Source organism: Acipenser ruthenus, chromosome 16 (assembly GCF_902713425.1).
Source record: "Acipenser ruthenus chromosome 16, fAciRut3.2 maternal haplotype, whole genome shotgun sequence".
In the NCBI taxonomy this organism is placed as follows: domain Eukaryota; kingdom Metazoa; phylum Chordata; class Actinopteri; order Acipenseriformes; family Acipenseridae; genus Acipenser; species Acipenser ruthenus.
This window is the reverse complement of record NC_081204.1, coordinates 11,897,149-11,916,995: the sequence shown is the minus strand read 5'-3', so window position 1 is coordinate 11,916,995 and position 19,847 is coordinate 11,897,149. Positions and strand designations below refer to the sequence as shown.

The 19,847-nt window shown below is 42.7% G+C and overlaps 2 protein-coding genes across 5 annotated transcripts in view; one reads left to right on the top strand and one right to left on the bottom strand.

Moving 5' to 3' along the window:
• The window catches only part of LOC117971255 (LHFPL tetraspan subfamily member 4 protein-like), an 83,368-nt gene that overhangs the window by 39,793 nt on the left and 23,728 nt on the right, over positions 1 to 19,847 (bottom strand). The window lies entirely within an intron of this gene.
• LOC131697733 (uncharacterized) lies at positions 2,509 to 8,124 on the top strand. The gene is made up of 2 exons (XM_058988801.1): positions 2,509 to 4,347; positions 7,911 to 8,124. Exons 1-2 carry the CDS (start codon positions 3,315 to 3,317, stop codon positions 7,916 to 7,918), a joined length of 1,041 nt encoding a protein of 346 aa, XP_058844784.1. The 5' UTR covers positions 2,509 to 3,314; the 3' UTR covers positions 7,919 to 8,124.

Below are 19,847 nucleotides of genomic sequence, written 5' to 3'. Positions count from 1 at the left end.
CCGCCCATTAGAAAGATCCATGGTGGGTATGTGAATGATTTATAAGCAGCAATTATGTTTACAGACAGGAGTGGCTTATCATGGTTAACTGCTTTGATAGCAAATGTGACCGCCATTAGAGAAAGACGACAGATGCTGCATTGGAAATAAAAAGGTCTTGATTACTTCAAGGTTTTCTTTTTTTTTATCACCATTTGTCTGCAACTTGTTAAGCATGAGTTGTTTAATTGGCCATGAGGTTCTTGGTATTAGTACGTTGTTGTTTTTTAGGGAATTGTTAACCCTCCTTTCATATTTACACTTTTTTTTTTTTTTTTTTTTTTAAAGGGGACTATCTCTTAAAGGTGTTTAACCCTGGTTGGACCTCAAGGTCTCTCATTATCTTAGCGCTGTATGTTAACATATGCTGTCGGAAACGTCGCGGGACTCCTAGGTCCAAGTCTGAGGTAGTATATAAATATATATAAACATTTTTGTTTGTCGTGCTCTCGTGTATTGTGGCAGTGTGGCTGGGCTTAAGTGAGACTTTTGGGCCTTCAAAGGGGGGAGGTGGCCATTAAGGCCATGTGTGCTGCTGGGGGGGGGGGGGGGGGGGGGGGATGTGGCAGTGTGGCAGGGGAGGGAGTTAAAATCCTCCCTGCAAAAAAACACACACGGGAATGTGGCTGGAGCCGTCAATTGAATAAATGTTTAAATGATTAATTAAGGCCACAGGTGTATAAATAAGGTGATCACGGGTGGTGAAATGGTTCGAGTTGATGTTGGTGAGAGGTGGAGGATTTTCTGTGTTCTGTGCTGTCTCGTCCTGTCTGTCATATGCGTCCACGAGTGTTGATTTGTGCAGTTTTGTTTGTTAAAGTGTTTTTGTTCTGTTTAATGCTTGGTTTATTTTATTTTGTTTAAATAAAGAAAGAGCGCATTGGCGTCTCACCCCGCAGTACTGAACCTGTATATACTTCCTGGTCTGACTTCACCTACCAAGCCATCCGTGACATGCATACTCAATAAAGGAGTTTATTCTTCAGCTTGACACAAATAATTCAGGACTGAAAGGGTTAAAAAATAGTCTTGCTCATTATTAGATTTAGTAGTCGCAGTATGTTTCAAAATGTACTCCTATTTTCTAAAGAAAAAATAACTGAATTAAAGGGAGAGTTTATGTAACGGGCAGTGTTGTGTATTGTACTGCCGTTACAGATTCTGACCCTGTTGGTTAGATGAGTTATAAAGCCCTATAAGCACACCTGCAGAACCTGGTTCTTTTGCATAGTGGTTAAGGCACTTGCTTGCAGTGAGTGTGGTCATGAGCAGCCTTTTACATATAAACCATTAACGTTTCCAGAATATTTGATTTCTGGAATTTTGAATATCCTTGTGTGTTGTGTTATTCTCTGTTGCTGTTTCTGCTTAAAATCGTATAATAAAAAAGGGTTTTAACACACAGCAAAAATCTTCCGCATAGCTTGGAGCCAGGCTATGACTCTTTAAAAAAAAAAAAAAAGATCAAAGTACGCTGTGAACCGAACCTCTCTCCATCGGTCCAGTTCTTTCCTCTTTCAAAGTGTGGCAACCTCTTAAGACAAGCTAAAAAAAACTACAAAAAAAAAAAATATCCCTTGTCCCTGATGCCAAACCACTCAGCCCCTCAGCCTTACATCTTTGAAGTCTGCTCCTTCCTTTTAACACAAACGTAGGAGGACATTCATTTAACAGTTGCTATAGGAACCTAAGTGTAAAGCTAGGACTGGTCCCTGGAGCCTCTTATTAGAATTTCATTCAAAAACTGTAACACTTCAGGGATGCACCTGGGCCTCTGAATTAACACTCCTGAGCTCAAGAATAACCACTGGAAGCTGCAAAGTGGGCTGCTTTAAAATGCAGTTGGACTGAAAAGGGATTTTAATTAATGAGCAATGCCACAGGGAGTTGGTGACGTATGTGGTTTCTTGGCAATATTCTTTGTTCCTCAGTTCTGTTATGGCAGAAATCACATGCAGGCTGGGTGTGTATATTACAAAATGTATTTTATTAATTTTTTTTGTATTTCTTTTTTTATTTTATTTGTATATAAAGTAGGTTCACGCTGGTTCAAATTTCCACATAATCAACTCATAGGTACATGTGTCTGTGCCATTTTTTATTGAGTTTTTTTTTTTTTTTTAAATGGTGTCATATAGCATAGAGATAGAGATATTTATGTTAAATGTGAACTAATAATGACTCATTGCCAAATAGAAATGCATTGCTTCTTATTCCTTGGGAGGTAGGCTCTTTTTCAGTCCCTTTGCTCAAGGGATGTGCATTGCCCCCTCATAAACTTTATGTAACAAACATTTAAAATAAAGTAGGAGAGGATGAGGATTTGTTTTTAAAATAAGCAGTTTCTAAAGAAGTCTGACTTTAAAACTTTGTTAATTATTGCTCATACCTTGCTATTCATGCATGGATGGATTTCTTTTCAAGGATAAAACAAGGGCCTGTGACGGGGATGTAATAGGGTTCCGCTGTAATCCGCCCTCCCGATCTCGTGTGGCGTTGCATAGGGCAGCCCGAAGTCGGGGCGAACGACCTGAAAACGATCATACTGGGAGTTCTGGTGTGGTGGGTCGTTTTGCCCTGACGCGGAACCGCTCGGTCGCCGGGCTCACTTTCTGCAATCAGCTGTGCTGTGTTCGCCGGTTGGCTGAGGCGGGGGCATTAGCTGATTGCGGAGGCGGGGTTGGGCAGTATTTAGGCTGCGCGGTTTCTGCATTCGGGCTCTCTGTCCTGGGTTAGCAACAGGAGTTCGCTGGGCTGCTGCGTGTGTGTGTTGCTACTTACCTCTGCTCATATTCCAGACCCCTGAACAGGCGGCTGCCTGCGTCCCGACTACCTTCTTCCTTCCTGGAGCGTATGTTGGGAAGTATCCGGAAGTCTAATTCTGAGTGCTGAAGTACGCTGCAGCTAGTGTGAGAAGGAGCCAACTGCAGACACAGCGCCACCACCACTAACGTGGCCGTCTAGAGAACGGCAGCTACTCTCCTTTGGAGCACTACTTAATTATTGTGTGGGACTGGTTTATTTACTCTTTTTATTTTTAACCCGGTTTTACCATAGTTGGTACTACCGGGGGTTGTTGTGTTTGTTTTGCAATACCTGGTACTCTGCCTGGGTACCGACTGTGGTTTTGGCCCTGCTGTTTTTTTTAATAAACTTCTACTCAGTTGCTAGTTGGCACTGAGGTTTGCCCACAAGTCTCCTGTGTGTGTGACGTCCTTTCTGGTCCTCCCAAAGACAACTCCCACTACCCTCTAACACGTGGTGTCAGAAGTGGGATGTCTCTGGACCAGCACACCCTGCAGGTCCTCTTACAGGACCAAGAGCGACACCGGGACGGTGTGGAGCGGCGACGAGAGGAGCGAGATGCGCAGCGGGATGTCGAGAGGACGGCCCACATGTTGGAGATCACAGAGAAGATGGCGGCGATGTGCCAAGCGGTGCAGTCTCTGGTACTAGCGCGGACTCAGGCGCCCGCGGCAGCACCACCAACAGGGCAGCCGCCGCCTAAGATCCGGCTTCAAAAGATGACGTCGGAGGACGACCCAGAAGCGTTCCTCACGACGTTCGAACGGGTCGCCGAAGCATCCTCCTGGCCGGTCGAGTGTTGGGCGGCGCAGCTTGCCCCATGTCTGTCGGGAGAAGCACAGGCAGCCTACCGGGCCCTAAGCAATGAAGCCGCCAGGGATTATCAGCAAGTGAAGGTGGCCATATTACAACGGCTGAATATCACCCCTGAGTCTCACTGCCGTAAATTTCGACACTATGTCCGGCCGAAGGGAGCCCGCCCACGCATCGTCGCTCAACAGCTCTGGGACCACCTTACTCGCTGGCTGCAACCAGGGGATCGTACCAAACAACAGTTGATGGAGTCGGTGGCTGTCGACCAGTTCTTGTCTGTGCTAGATCCAGGGACCCGGGACTGGGTGGCCAGGAACACCCCAAACACCATGGAGCGAGCAGTGGAACTGGCGGAGGCGTATGAAGATGCAGCCCTTCGACAGGACCCCAGCCCAGCTCCCGTGAAACCGAAGGCCCCGACTCCAGCCCCTCGTTTCCCACCGAAGCCGGTGGCTTCCATCGACCCATCGGGCGCCTCACCTCCAAAGTGGAGAATGAGGTTAGCCCCCAGCTGGGCCAGATCCACTCCCTGGAACCCACCAAGTGGTGGGGTAGGGAACAAGCAGCCGGCGTCGGTAGCGCCACCCCCTCTCATCTGCTTCCGGTGTCACGAGGCTGGACATATTGCCAGGATGTGTCCCGCTGCCATGGAATGTGATGTGGCCTCTCGCTATCCAGCTGCACCGGAGGGTGAGTACCGGGGAAAGGGACGGGAGGGGCCTTGCATTGTGTCTGTGGTTATTGGGAAAGTGAACACCCACGCTTTAGTGGACTCGGGGTGCAACCACACTATAATTCGTGAAGCTCTCATGGAGGGGGTGGCTGGGCGGCCGCAGGGATCTGTGGCAATTTCGTGTATCCACGGAGACACCAAGCCATACCCAACCACTAAAGTTAGATTGACCATAGATGGTCGGACGTGCCAGGTAGTTGTGGCCGTCGCAAAGTGGGTTCCGTACCCTATAATTTTGGGTCGAGACTGGCCTTATTACTCAGAACTTAAGGTTAGGACGACCCGGCCACCGACTGGAGAAGGGGTGGTCTCAGCGGGTGATTCAATTGGCCGGATCTTTCCGCTGAAAGCCGATATGTTTACTGCTAAGTTCCGGCCCCGTAAAACTAAACGAGAGTGGAGGGCCGAGAAACTGGAGTGGGCAGTATCAAGGCAAGGCTGGGGGCTTGTGGGAGAGTCTCCTCAGCTTACCAAACGGAAACTGAAGGGGGTGGGTGTTCAGTGTGACCGGCGGGAACTGGCTACTGAGGAGCCCAGGGCGGAAGCTACCGAACCTCCGCTCGACATGCCGCGAGTCTGGGACCGGGATGTGGACCTAGAGTGGGAGCAAGCTAACGACCCCACTCTGGTGCACATCCGGGGGCGGGTCCGGTCTGTCGAGGGGAAGGAAGTTGACGGTTGCGGGCCGCCTACATTTCCTCACTTTGTCGTGGCTGGGCGCCTACTGTATAGGGTATCCCAGGCCCCGGGCACGGGACAGCCCGTAACACAATTATTGGTTCCGGGGTCTTTTCGCCAAGAGGTCATGCGACTAGCACATGACATTCCATTTTCAGGCCATCTGGGCCGGGAAAAGACCCTGGAACGGATACTGGCCCGGTTTTATTGGATGGGACTGTACGATGATGTGAGGAGATACGTGGCGGGGTGTCCCGAATGCCAGAGGGTGGCGCCGGCTCGAGTTCGCCCGGCTCCGCTGGTCCCACTGCCCCTTGTGGGAACCCCCTTCGAACGAATAGCGGTAGACATAGTGGGGCCGGTGCAACCCGCCGACTCTGGATATACGCACATTCTAGTAGTGGTGGATTATGCTACGCGATATCCAGAGGCGGTGCCGCTCCGGTCCACTAGTGCCGTCGCTATAGCAAAAGAACTAGTACAGATTATGTCCAGGGTAGGGATTCCCAAAGAGATTCTGACGGACCAGGGAACCAACTTTATGTCAGCCACCTTGAAAAAGGTGTATCAAATTCTAAAAATTCGCCCCATTAGGACATCGGTGTACCATCCTCAGACCGATGGACTGGTGGAGCGCTTTAATCAGACTTTAAAGCAGATGTTGAAGCGATTTGTAGATCAGGAACAGAAGCATTGGGCGCAGCTCCTTCCTTTCCTTATGTTCGCCGTGAGAGAAGTGCCACAGAGCTCAACGGGGTTCTCCCCGTTTGAGCTGCTGTACGGGAGACAACCCCGAGGCATCCTCGATCTGGTGCGTGAGGGCTGGGAGGAGCAAACAACTTCTTCAAAAAATGTAGTGAAATATGTGCTACTGCTCAGAGACCGCCTGGAATTGGTCGGTCGATTGGCTCAAGAGAACCTACGTAACGCTCAGCAATTGCAACAGCAACAGTACAATAAAAAAGCTAGAATTCGGACTTTTCGACCCGGAGACAAGGTACTGTTGCTTCTTCCGACCTCGGAATCGAAACTGTTTGCTAAGTGGCAAGGCCCATATGAGGTGGTGCGGGCAGTAGGAAAAGTTAATTATGAGATTAGGCAGCCCGACCACCGTAGACCCCTCCAAATTTACCATATAAATTTGTTAAAGCCGTGGAGAGAGAGAGAGGCCTTGTTTATTACCCACGATAGCCCCGGCGAGGATTTTGGTCCCGAAGTGGGGCCACTGGGTCAGACCGTTTAGATTACGATGGGGGAACAGTTGCTTCCCCGGCAGAAGGTAGAGCTGAGATCATTGATTGAGGAATTCGATGATGTTTTTTCTAAGGTGCCCGGTAGGACTAACGTCATCAAACATGCTATTATCACTCCTCCAGGTGTCACTGTTCGGCAGCGGCCGTACCGGATCCCGGAAAGTCAACGGGGGGTCATGCAACGGGAGGTGGATAGTATGCTTGAACTTGGAGTTGTGCAACCTTCCCAGAGCGAGTGGTGCAGTCCAGTGGTAATGGTACCTAAGAAGGACGGCACCACCCGTTTCTGTGTAGATTTTCGGAAGGTCAACGCAGTCTCTAAGTTCGATGCGTACCCCATGCCCCGGGTGGATGAACTCCTTGATCGCCTGGGAGACGCGAGGTACCTGTCAACTCTGGACTTGACAAAGGGATATTGGCAGATCCCATTAACATCCAGCTCTAGGGAGAAAACCGCATTTGCGACCCCAGGGGGCTTGTTTCATTTCCAGACCATGCCTTTTGGGTTGCATGGAGCCCCGGCGACTTTCCAGAGAATGATGGACAAGGTGTTGGCCCCACATCGTCAGTATGCGGCAGCGTATATTGATGACGTGGTAGTGTTTAGCTCCACCTGGAGGGAGCATTTGGTAAGACTCACGGCTGTCCTTCAGTCTCTGAGAGAAGCGGGTCTAACAGCTAATCTGGGGAAATGCGCGTTTGGCAAAACCGAGACTCAATATCTTGGCTTCATTATGGGTAATGGTAGAGTGAAGCCGGTAGCCTCCAAGGTCCAGGCGTTGGTGGACACACCGGTTCCTCGGACCAAGGCCCAGGTGAGATCGCTTTTAGGACTGGCAGGCTATTACCGCCGTTTCATCCCCGAGTATTCCACCATTGTTAGTCCTTTGATCGACCTCACCAAGAAGGGCGCCCCAAATTCTGTGCAGTGGTCAGGGCAGTGTCAGGGAGCGTTTGATAGGATTAAGGAGATTCTGTCCCAGGCCCCTGTGTTGATAGCTCCGGATTTCAGCCGGGAATTCATCCTCCAGACTGACGCTTCTGATGTGGGTCTGGGGGCTGTTTTGTCCCAGGAGATAGACGGAGTGGAGCATCCGGTGCTATACCTTAGTAAGAAAATGGCTCCACGTGAGCGTAACTACTCTGTCATAGAGAAGGAGTGCTTGGCCATTAAATGGGCCATGAACTCGCTTCGCTATTATCTCCTGGGACGACCGTTTACCCTGGGCCTGTGACGGGGATGTAATAGGGTCCCGCTGTAATCCGCCCTCCCGATCTCGTGTGGCGTTGCATAGGGCAGCCCGAAGTCGGGGCGAACGACCTGAAAACGATCATACTGGGAGTTCTGGTGTGGTGGGTCGTTTTGCCCTGACGCGGAACCGCTCGGTCGCCGGGCTCACTTTCTGCAATCAGCTATGCTGTGTTCGCCGGTTGGCTGAGGCGGGGGCATTAGCTGATTGCGGAGGCGGGGTTGGGCAGTATTTAGGCTGCGCGGTTTCTGCATTCGGGCTCTCTGTCCTGGGTTAGCAACAGGAGTTCGCTGGGCTGCTGCGTGTGTGTGTTGCTACTTACCTCTGCTCATATTCCAGACCCCTGAACAGGCGGCTGCCTGCGTCCCGACTACCTTCTTCCTTCCTGGAGCGTATGTTGGGAAGTATCCGGAAGTCTAATTCTGAGTGCTGAAGTACGCTGCAGCTAGTGTGAGAAGGAGCCAACTGCAGACACAGCGCCACCACCACTAACGTGGCCGTCTAGAGAACGGCAGCTACTCTCCTTTGGAGCACTACTTAATTATTGTGTGGGACTGGTTTATTTACTCTTTATTTTTAACCCGGTTTTACCATAGTTGGTACTACCGGGGGTTGTTGTGTTTGTTTTGCAATACCTGGTACTCTGCCTGGGTACCGACTGTGGTTTTGGCCCTGCTGTTTTTTTTAATAAACTTCTACTCAGTTGCTAGTTGGCACTGAGGTTTGCCCACAAGTCTCCTGTGTGTGTGACGTCCTTTCTGGTCCTCCCAAAGACAACTCCCACTACCCTCTAACAGGGCCCTGTTTATATCCACAGGAAATGCAGCTTCATTAAAACTGTTTTCCATTCCCCTAAAAGATTGGGTCGATTTATTCTGTTTCTTTTTTGATTTTCAAAGTCTGCCAGATTCTTCTGAAGGGAATTCATTCACAGTCTCATATTTTACAAGCGCATACATTTTGCATTCTTAACTTCTACCACAGCAATTAAATCAAAGTATTGGGCCCTATGTATGAAGCTTGGATTATTTATATGTTCTGAAGAATTATGGAATTAAACTTGAACAACAGTCATTAGTATTTAACTGGACACAATTCCTAAAAATAATAAGACTACTTTTTTTCAGTAAAGCCTTGACCACTCCAGCTTTTATGAGCTTTTCAACTCATACAGACAACAAGTGGGCAGCAGTGTGGAGTAATGATTAGGGCTCTGGCCTCTTGACCAGAAGGTTGTGGGTTCAATCCCCAGTGGGGGGCACTGCTGTTGTACCCTTGAGCAAGGTACTTTACCTAGAGTGCTCCAGTAAAAACCCAACTGTATAAATGGGTAATTGTATGTAAAAAAAAAAAAAAAAAAAAAAAGTGATATCTGTATAATGTGAAATAATGTATAATGTGATAACTTGTAACAATTGTAAGTCGCCCTGGATAAGGGCGTCTGCTTAGAAATAAATAAATAATAATAATAATAATAATAATAATAATAATAATAATAACAACAAGGCACCAAACATGCCCTACAGAACCATTACAGAACAAGGACTGGTTGTTGAATATTGGATACCAGTAAATGGAACTTAAGTGATAGCCAAAAGGACAAATCAAGTGTACAAGGAGATAACTGTTTTCTGAGGGAGCAACAATTGATTAGCACAACTAATAACAGCCCTTTTGTAATAAACTAAATAATACCATTATAAAATATTCCCGACTTAAGGAATCACCTATAGTTCTCACCTGTCCTTTAGCTTCTTTTCTAGACCTTCAAACATTTCTTACCTATCAAAAGTCCATACTGCAATGCTAGTGTCTAATACATGCAAAATCAACACATTCCTTCACACTTTACAACTTGAGGTGGAGACCACATCACCCAGTGATATAAGTGAACGAAAACTAATTTCAATTGAGAAAGACTTGTTATGCATTTCCATTAGCTATAGATCTCAAATGGGCAGTTTTGAAAGAAACACCTGTTTTTATCAAACATGTATTATCATTTTATAACATGATATCTGGTACTACTTTACATACTTATTCTCAGCATATCTGTTACACTTCATTTCACCTTAGCAGTGTCTTCTGGGTCAAAGCGTGTTACTGGCTTAAGTCAAGTCATTAGGGGAAGCAGCTGGTTGGTTAATGACAGGAAAGGAACCATTGAAGGGGTGGGGTTAATTTCACCTTGCTGGTGAAAAGACCAAGTAAGTGCAACACTAACTGAAAGCATGGCTTGCAAACTGAGATTTATTTAACCAAGAGCAGTACCATGTTTTAAATCTTAACATTTGAGACCTATAGGTATATTACAAATAAAAATGCACAACAGATGGGTTTTATGCAATTACTGCTTGTTAGTTACAGTCACTTTAACATCATATTTCCTCCCTTGTAAGAGGCACATGTTTTTGCATACTAAATAACTGAGAAAATTCAGCAATTAACTAGAGCGAAACAGTGAGTAAATCACTTTATTTTAACCAAGCAAATAGCATTTTAGTAAATAAGGCTGTGGGATTAAAATCAGTTCTGAATCAAAGCTCACCATTGCTAGTAATGCTGTGGTCTGCTTATTGTATTGTAATGGTATATCAGAAGTAGTTTTAAACACAAGGAGCCATTGCATGATTTCCATCTGTTTGCATACCGCTCAGCAGGAATTTATACACAAAACTAGTAAGACTGTAAAAGTAATTACAATTCAGCACAGTGTGCATTGCCCTGATTACATGCTAACAAACCCATTGTATGATCATCGACCCCAGTTATGCAGCTCCATTTGAACTTGTAGGGTTTCATTTGCGAAACATTTGGTGAAGGCTGAGGTAGGAATAATGGTCATAGTTGGCTGGATTTAATACAAATCAGATCTCAAAATGGTTTCATTCCCAAGATTAGTGTTCTGATGGACTACCATGAAGAGGCATTCAATCGGACCTATTCATTTACATCAACAAAATAAACCAATTCCTGTCCAAGCGACTAGGCCTGGGTGTTGAGAATCATTGGGATCGTTTGTCTGCAGATCAGATTCTTTGAGCGGGGAGATGGAAACTATGAAAGGCTTTTGATTGTTCTTGGATAATAACTTTAATAGTAAGGAATATTATTCTGGGGGTAAGGTCAATCTGAAATCATTCCATCTATTAGACAACTACAACTAATTATCCTCTGTATAGAGTTAGTGTTCTGTCCTTCCCTGGTTTTCTTGTTTAAAATCTGTTTTTATGGAGTTTTTTGTATGGGATCATCCGTACAATGAGTGAGTTTTATAATGGATGTGTGTCGCAGGGCTACTTATTGTTTTAGAAGTGCTGTCTTGTGCATTCCTTATATGTTGATGCCGCAGTGCTGAAGTCATGTTGCAACCAAAAAAATACTCTTGTAAAAAAAAAAAAAAAAAAAAATCTGTTTAGTAAGTCTATGAAACTGCAAATATGACTTTCCTTTTGGTTTCATCTATTTTGGATACTGACTGAATTCGCTTGAAGACAGAGTGCTGTGTAATGCTGAATGTGGTATGGGTCTGGTACCAAGCATACTAAGAGGTAGCCCTGAAATTATATTTTATAACGTTTATGAAGTCTATAAAATCTATAATATCTACGTAACTGTTCTGGACTGAAATAACCTACATTTTAAACTCAAATTTATCAGGAATTGTATGGCTTATTTTTTTTTACTTTTTTGTGCACAAGATGACACTCTTAACAGCTTTAGAACTGTAATTGCTACTGACAGGTTCCAAAAAGGGACATGATGTATTAATATGTTTCTGAGAGAAAATCTAAGAACAAAAGGGACAAAGCACATTTTCTAAAAGAAATAAACAATTTTAACAGTATTAAACTAGCAAGAAACTACTCACTTTAACTACCCCTATTTGTTTCTTGTCTAGTATTATATTGTTAATTGCATTCCTTTTAGAAAATTTGACTGGGCCTTTCCTTGAAAATGTAGGTGCTTTTGTTATATTACCAATTGATAAGTCATCAAATTCAGACAACTGGTCTGATTAACATACCTCTCTGTATATGAATAGACCCATCATTTCAAAAATCTCGGGCTTGCAACTGGTTTTGATGGTTTAACAGTGTAACAAACAAGCTATTTTGTTTGAGCTTCTAAATAGGGCCCAAGGAGTGAATGACAACTCCTGAGGGCCTGTCACATTTAGATCTTAGATGAATAATTACATTTCATATATACAGTACAATGCTCGCGTTCTATCCATTTATTGCATCAACCTAGAATTGCTCCCAGTAAAAACATGAATTGAGATGTATTTCATACTTTCCTCAATCCCTATTAGGCCAGTAGTGGTACAAGACCAGTCCTTCCATTGACTTGAACACAAAGCCTTGCAGACCACAGTATTCGACAGCGTTGGGAGCTGCTTTGGGTGCCAGGGATGCTGTGCTCAGCAGCAACACAGCCAGGCAGCCACAAAACCTCTGGCCGGGATAATGTGCAATCGGGCGCATGAGCAAGCATTTCTCCTGATGAGCGAAGATCAGCCAGGTAATATTGCCAAACCAGCTCAGAAGAGAATAACTCCTCATATGATAAAACAATTAGAAGAAGGATAGCTGATGTCAGGCTGTTCGATATGGTTGATCTATATGCTCAATATGTAAGAAGTGATGTCAGAGCACTACATTAATACCACCCCTACTTGCGAATCTGGCTTTTTAGTCCATTAGTACACATCACAAAACCACTACACAATTTGTCTTAACTAACTGTCACTGCTTGAGGGATGCCCAGAACTGACTGGCAGGGATCCTACAGCTTTCGTATTATTTCCATGACGCAGAACTAGGCAGAGCAGGCGACATCCAACTTTGCTGTAGTATAACTGTCTTCAGAGCCACTGAAGCACAGAAGGCTGCAATATCAATGGCATGTAAGTCAAGGGAGGTGAGGAGGAAGACTTCTAAACCTTATTCAGGTGCTATTTTGAAACTGGGTTGAATGTTTTGTGCTATAGATGATTACATTGCTGCAAACCGGACACATATTTTAAGCATTTTAACCTTCATTTGGAAGCTAGTGGAATAAAGGACTGGAGACAACCACTGCTATTCTACCCACCAATGTTTGGTGAAAATGGAAGAGAGGGTTTAAAAACAATAATGCCATAGAAAATAATAATGTACATTATTTTAAAGTTATTTTTCTATTAATATCAGTTTATATTTGACAACATGCTTTGACAACATGCTTTCTGTAGCATTGCTCTTGAAACTTGGCTAGTCAACCTGCTTTTGTTCTTTGGGGGACAAAAACTACTTTTAACTTAGATTTGGAGATGTCTGTTAGAACATCTTTTGAGTCTCGGGCCTTTTTGTAATTATCACACCTGTATACCAACTGGTCTCATTTTGAATATTTCAAGCAGCATTGCTATACAGAAAGCCCACCCTTAACAAAGTGCTTTGGGTCATGCATGTCCCTGTCTTTATGTCTGCTCGGTTACTCCACCAAACATTTGAGCCGCATTGCCAGTTGAGCCTCGTAGGGCTACAGTGCTGACGGTGCATCCCGCATGGGATCATATCACGGTTTCAATTACGTTTTATCATGGAAAATTTGATTTGATCTGGATTGCACTGGTAAATAAATACTGCGCCCTTTCCATTGTTTGTCTTCCATGAGAAGACTACTGAAGTGATTGCCCAGCAGGCTGAAGGTTATTCCAAGCCCCTAACCAGGCCTGTGGTTCTACCCCCTTTCCATGTTACAAACACTGCAGGTCTGAATTAGAGGGGAGGGGGGAGGATAGCGAGAGAGAAAAAAAAAATGCTGCTTACAGGGATCCGAGCCAAGTGCTGAATCAGGTAACCATGGAAACCAGAAAACCCAGGAGGCAAGAACCACTTTCCTTCCTTTTCAAGTGCAGGAGTGTTTAACCCCTTCCTGAAATCAGGATACGTGCTTCAACCATCATACATTTTGTATATGATATATATATATCTCTATTGAAAATATTATCAAATACATTTGTAGTATATTTCAGATATATTTATTTATATTAATGGACTTCACAGGACTGCAAAAACATATTCTGTATTACTCTATTTCTCTAGTTCATATGTTAGGATCACAAATCGGAAATACAAACACCGTAGCAATCCGTGACTGCAGTCAGCGTGGGTTTCAGACGAAATCTGATTGTATCCTGTAGAGTCGTCATATCTACATCGTAGTTCAAATATACAATCCCGGAACAATATTGTGAAAATGCCATGTGCTGTTTTTAAATGAGCAGTTAAAATGACTAGCACTAAAAAAAGACAAACTACTTTTTGGAAAGGTGGTAAGTTAACAGATTCTTGCTCTGACTAGCAATGCTCTGAGTGGCCCTGATGCCTTCACATATGCAAAGTCAGTTCCCTGACCTCTGTTTAAGTCAATTATAAAATAATTGTCTCTGTGCTCACAGATTCTTGTTCTTTGTTCAATTCTATAAATATATGCAGAACCTTGAATTCTCAACTCTTAAGGATTTACTTAGATTCTCAGTGACGTCAAGCCTCGAGTACGACTGCTTTTGGTCGTTTTAAAATAATGAGAGGAAAAAAGTATATGCATTAGTGCTAGAGCTCCAAACTAAATCTTATGCACATTTTCATCAGAATCTTTTATGCATTAGCTGTGGTAATTATAGTTACCCTATCCTGGACCATCTTTGCTATGCAGTAGTTATTTAATAGAAAGCTACAAAGTTAAAAGAGTAACTACCTTCAAATGTCTTTTCATTTGCTCTTTTTTTTTAATATACATTTTTGAGTGCCCAATTCTTTTACCCCTGATTTTCTCCCCGATTTAGAATGTCCAATTACGTTCCCTCACCACAGCAATTCCCCATACAGCTTGATCGTCTCCTTTAAATCTGTCTTTACCTGGCTTTGAGCTTATCTTGTGAATCCTGGTGCAACGAAAAGCCTTCCTCATTCCACATTCAAATCATGTGGAAATCTAACCTTTCAACTCTGTCAGACTCACATACTGTACAGTCCTGTATGAATCATTATATAGTAATGTTTTTTTTTTAAACAGTACCCGTGATTTTTGTCAACTTCTGTCAACCCTTCATTATTATTTAATGTTGATTTTAATTGTATGGTGCTAATCCTCCTTTAAAAACGTTTATGATTTAGTAAATAAATCTATATTTAAGTGCAGTACTGTGTGACAATGCAGCTTGTTTACCACCTGCGTCTCTCAGTTTACTTCAATAACCGATACAGCTAATAGGCAGTGATAGCAATTCCCTAAACATTATAGTGGATTTTCCACAAACATGGGAAATACCTAAGAACTGCTTAAAGATACCTAGCAATCTCAAAGCACTTGTTGGACATTGTGACTCGATATTACAATTAAATGCAACCAAATATTTGATTGAAATACGTTTGATTTATTCATTTATTTTCATGAATTTGGGTAGACATGTATCAGTGTTCATTTTAGGTGAGAAACTTAAACCTATGAGATCAGTGACTTACTACAACATTGAACTCCGGTGGCATTATAATATATGGTAATAATCTGTAATTATTCATGGCATTGCACTCTGTAATTTAGAAGGAATTGAAAACTATTATTAGCTTGGCTCCATTGTTAGCACAGATACAGAGTCAAAGAAAGCTGAAGTTTCCTACAGGATTTGTACCTGTTCTTTGACTGTGCGTTTAACCAGTGGATCTGGATATCATATGAAGGACCCAGGTGACTCTTACTGGAAGACATCAGTATGAGTTGTTCTGCTCCATTGAGGAGAAGCCTCCAGCAGATCAACGCATTAAGAAAGCCAGATTCACGGGGAGTAATGTTGTCACTTATTTTTTTGCAAAGCCATTTGGTTAATTGAATTTACATCAAAATAATTGGAAGATATTAATTTATACATAAAGTGAAATATAACACACAATTTCCTTAAAAACAAGACAAAATAATAATAAAAAAACAGGCTGAAATGACTCACCCAAAAACCATATCACTCCAGAAATGATACTTTTTAAAAATGTGTTTGTTTTGCTGCAATAGTTAGTAATCATGGTAAATAAATCACCACAGAACTCATGTAATGAGCTATAAAAATAGACAAGAAATGAAATATATTATGAAAATGTAGCTAACTGGTATAAAGTAGCCCTTTAAATTAGGTACAGCAAACTCAGCAAAAGAACAGCGCACCATTAAGCACTGTCATTCCTTCTCGATCAGACCATTTCACTCAATCACTTAAAGGGTAAATAAGGACCTTTTTATTTTACTGTGTTACATGTTCCCATGAGTTGCTACATGCTGTCCCTAGCATGGTTTATAATCACTTTATCAATTCTTGTATCATTCTTTTACTGGGGACTGCATGATAGGGAATACTAATGGCAATAGAAATGGAATCAGTGACACGTGCTCCGAGCACTCCCCTGCTTGCTTGAGGGGTTTTTAATCCTGCATCTTGAGAGACTATGACAGAGTCCACAATACCGCTACAGAGAATGAGTATCTCCTTGAAGAATCATGAAAAAACATATGAAATCACAGATATACTGCAGACATTTACAGAATTCTATGGAAATGTTCTTTAACGTAGCAATGTTTTAATGCAGAGGTTAGCAGAACAATATTGGTTTGGTTAAAAAAACAAAAAAGTTTTGCTGTTTTTTCTGCCCTGCCAGCTGAGCAAAAAATATTGGGAGTACTCATAGTATTTACTGACAGATAAAAGTGCAAATACTCCACCTAAAAATATTTTAAATTCCATGGCATTTTATGGATAAAGCTGATAATTTGAATGGCCCAGGAGGGCTGATAATCTTCGCTTGTTTGTCAGGTTCTTTGTTATACAAGGCTGTCCAATTAATCACAAGGAACAGTAACAAAAGTGATGAATGGGGAAAAGATGTTACTGCAGATTGAAGGGCCTAGGGATGGTAATCATTGAGAAATGGCCACGTATCCCTACAGAACAATTTCAACAACTTGCAGACTCATCACTTAACTGGTGCTACCCAGCCTATTGACAGTATTATGGAAGGTGTTTTTGCAGTAACACTGCACTTCTTAACACAGTTGCAAACTAGACGTGAATCATCATGTTTACTTATTAGCAATAAATGCAACAAAACCATTAAAAGCTTACTGTAGTAAATTTGAACAATAATTTACCAGTTTTGTTTTACTTCTGCTTATACAATGCATTTACTGAATAAATCATGGTTTATACCAGCGCTTGTATGCATATATATTGATGATTTATCTCAGCGATTTTGCAATGCTTACTGCGCTTCACTACGCCTTTAACATGATGTTCTGCAGCACTTTTTACAAATCCCAGAGGTAACGGTATTTGACGTTCCTAAGTCTACAGAGAAGGGAAATTGGTCAAAACCACGTCTTGTTCCGTATGCCTTATTGTGAGGAGCCCTGGTGTCTTTGTAATTATTTAGTGTGCCAAGATAATTAAAGCATGTGCAGTTCTTCAAGATGAGAGGCCTGAATTCAGAATTGAGGGCTTGTCACAAGGCTGGCTGAGTGGTGACACGTCAGACCCGGAAGAAACACAGACAGACAGTAGTGGTGAGTGAAACTGAGACGCAATGGGAGCGTTCAGAAGGTTTATTGCAAAACAAAAAGGTTTTAAACACAAAACAGGACACGGCACTTCACGCCAAAATAAACAGACAAACAAAACGTACTAAACAGTAAACAGACAGACAAACGAAACACGGTGAGTGAGACACTTCTTTTCTTCTTCTTCTTCTTCTTCTTCTTCTTATTATTCTTTTTACCTCTTTCTCCACACTCGTTCTCCACTCACCGAACACCCAACCCCGAGTGAGTGAAAAATGCTGTTTTTATGCAGTTGTACCGAGACTCGATTGCTAGTCAATCATTCAATTGGAATCTCGGTAGAACTGCACGTGAATTAATTAAGTGCAATCCCGTGATACACATTATACACATTGTATCTGCACATGAAGTGATGTGCAATCCTTGTGCCTAACTACAATTATACATTTTAAATACTCGTGCTGCACACACCCATTTATATCCCGTGCAGCCATTGACTATACACCAAAATTAACACACACAACATACAACATATAACACACAAATGCACACAGGGGCGGGGCACATTGCCACAGGGCTCCACTAGGATTTGCCTTTGTGCTTTTCTGTGTAATCGTGTTTATTGTTGGGTAGCTGGAATGGAGAGACAGGGAGAGAGCCTGCTTTGAATTTTAATGATCTTGAACCAACCCCGCCATACCCTCCCCCCACTCTCACACACAGTACACACATTCTCCCCCTTCACCTTGCATCGTGCTCCTCCACTCATCAGTGAATGTGTGGAGGGGACACTTTATAGATAGGAAGGAAGGGGGTTGGTGGTGAAAGCAAATAGGTGGAGGTTTATCAAAGGCCTTGATTCTTAGTTTTGAGTGGATACATATACAGTTATGTCTTATCATTAAAATAGGGTCTATTGTTACCACTATCAACTCTTTTAAGTTTTTCTGTAAAATACTACCACTATTTGTTTTTCATTTTTCTTTTCAAGTTACAACAGAGCTCCCTTAGAACATTATAACAGTGATGTGGTGCTGAGCAGATTTCAAGAGCTTGTTTCCTCCTAAAACCTGTGAGACGTGAACGAACTGGACTGTCAACAAGGTTTGTGATAAAATGCAATGCACAGAATGCTAAAATACGAAGGAATGCAGCAAACAGACAACAAGGAATTGTATTTTAGTGTACAATGAAACAAGATTGCAGGACACTGCAGCTGGTGTATAAACCTGTTTTTAAAACCATGTATGGGTGCTACACCTTGGTAATACACCTTTAAGAGGAGTTGAGAAGGACACAAAGAAGTGTATCAATTGGAAGCACATAAAAGAATGACAGGAGAAGTACCGGGCAGTGAGAGAAAAAAATACAAACAAACAATCCCAGTCTGTCTTTGAATAACTCTGTGTTTCTGTACCTCGTCTGACATTGATTTAAACTTGCTAACATTAAACTGTCAATACATGGTGAGCCCAGGCCTCAATGGAAGGAACAGCTATTAAGGTTTTCAGCAAAACCCGGAGCCACATCTTCTACAAATTGATTCACAATTCAAGATGGACTACGTAAGCCATTTGAAAAACGGCTTACATAGCACATGTACAAAGGAAGACGATGAATAAAATGAATATTATATCAATAGATTCTGGAAAGGCAAAGAGAATTTACTGGATTCCTTTGCATATCCATACCAAATGATCTTTAATGTCATTGCAATAGTACCAAGGGTCAATGGTGGCACGTAGTGTAAGGACTAAATTGGAAGAATGGTTCAGCAATGGAAACATGTTAATCCGGTATAAATTAATCAAGTACTATGGTGACACCATTTTGTAAGAAACAGCAGAGAAAGGATTTTAAGTTGAAGGCTGGATATAGTGAGATGTTTCCTTGGGTTTCAGCACCCATTTCCCACAGTGCTACGTGGACAGCTCTGGCTAGCACAGAATATCTTTCCTGGTACACTCTCTAAATAGTAACCCTAGAGCCTAATTTTGCAAATTCAGTGGTTCTCCATTTTAATAGATTTGATCAGCTTTTTATAGTGTTGCCTTTAAAATACAAAGCAAAAAGACCTTTGGAATAAGTTTAAACTATAACACACAAAGTAATTTTTTTGTGTGTCTATAGCACTGAAGTATGAAAGCATGTACATTATATTTTACTTCACAAGCACATATCTTGCAGAAATGCAGGTGTCTGTAGACAACACTGAACACTGATGCTAGCCTGAAGCAAGTTTCTACATTAATCATCTTCAACCTTCGAGCATTTGTGTTGGACGGCAAGCACGAGGCTGTTTTTAATCCTGATCTATAATCACCCTCAGGGCTTGTCCTAGTCTTGCACTATCTTCAGTACTGATGTGGGTTCATCGGGACACCTTCTTTCTGTCTTTGTGTAACAGGCAGTGTTGTGCACGGCTTCTATGGAGTGGAATATAGACTCAAACAGCGGTTCTCAAAGCTCTTTGGCCACAGGCACATTTTTTGTATTTCTCATAAGGGCATGGTGGTTTTGCTCAGTTGACATTTAACTAAATGCTTATTCCAAAATGTAAAATGAAATGAACATTTAAAATACTTTTTTAAACCACCCCAAAAACAGAGGTTGTGAATACAAAGTGAAATGAATACACCAATATGGCAAAGTCTCGGATTAACTGGCACAATTGACCACGGGCACAGC

Coding starts and splice junctions, on each gene's coding strand:
- LOC131697733 (XM_058988801.1), top strand. CDS start 3,315: ATGTCTCTGGACCAGCACACCCTGCAGGTCCTCTTACAGGACCAAGAG.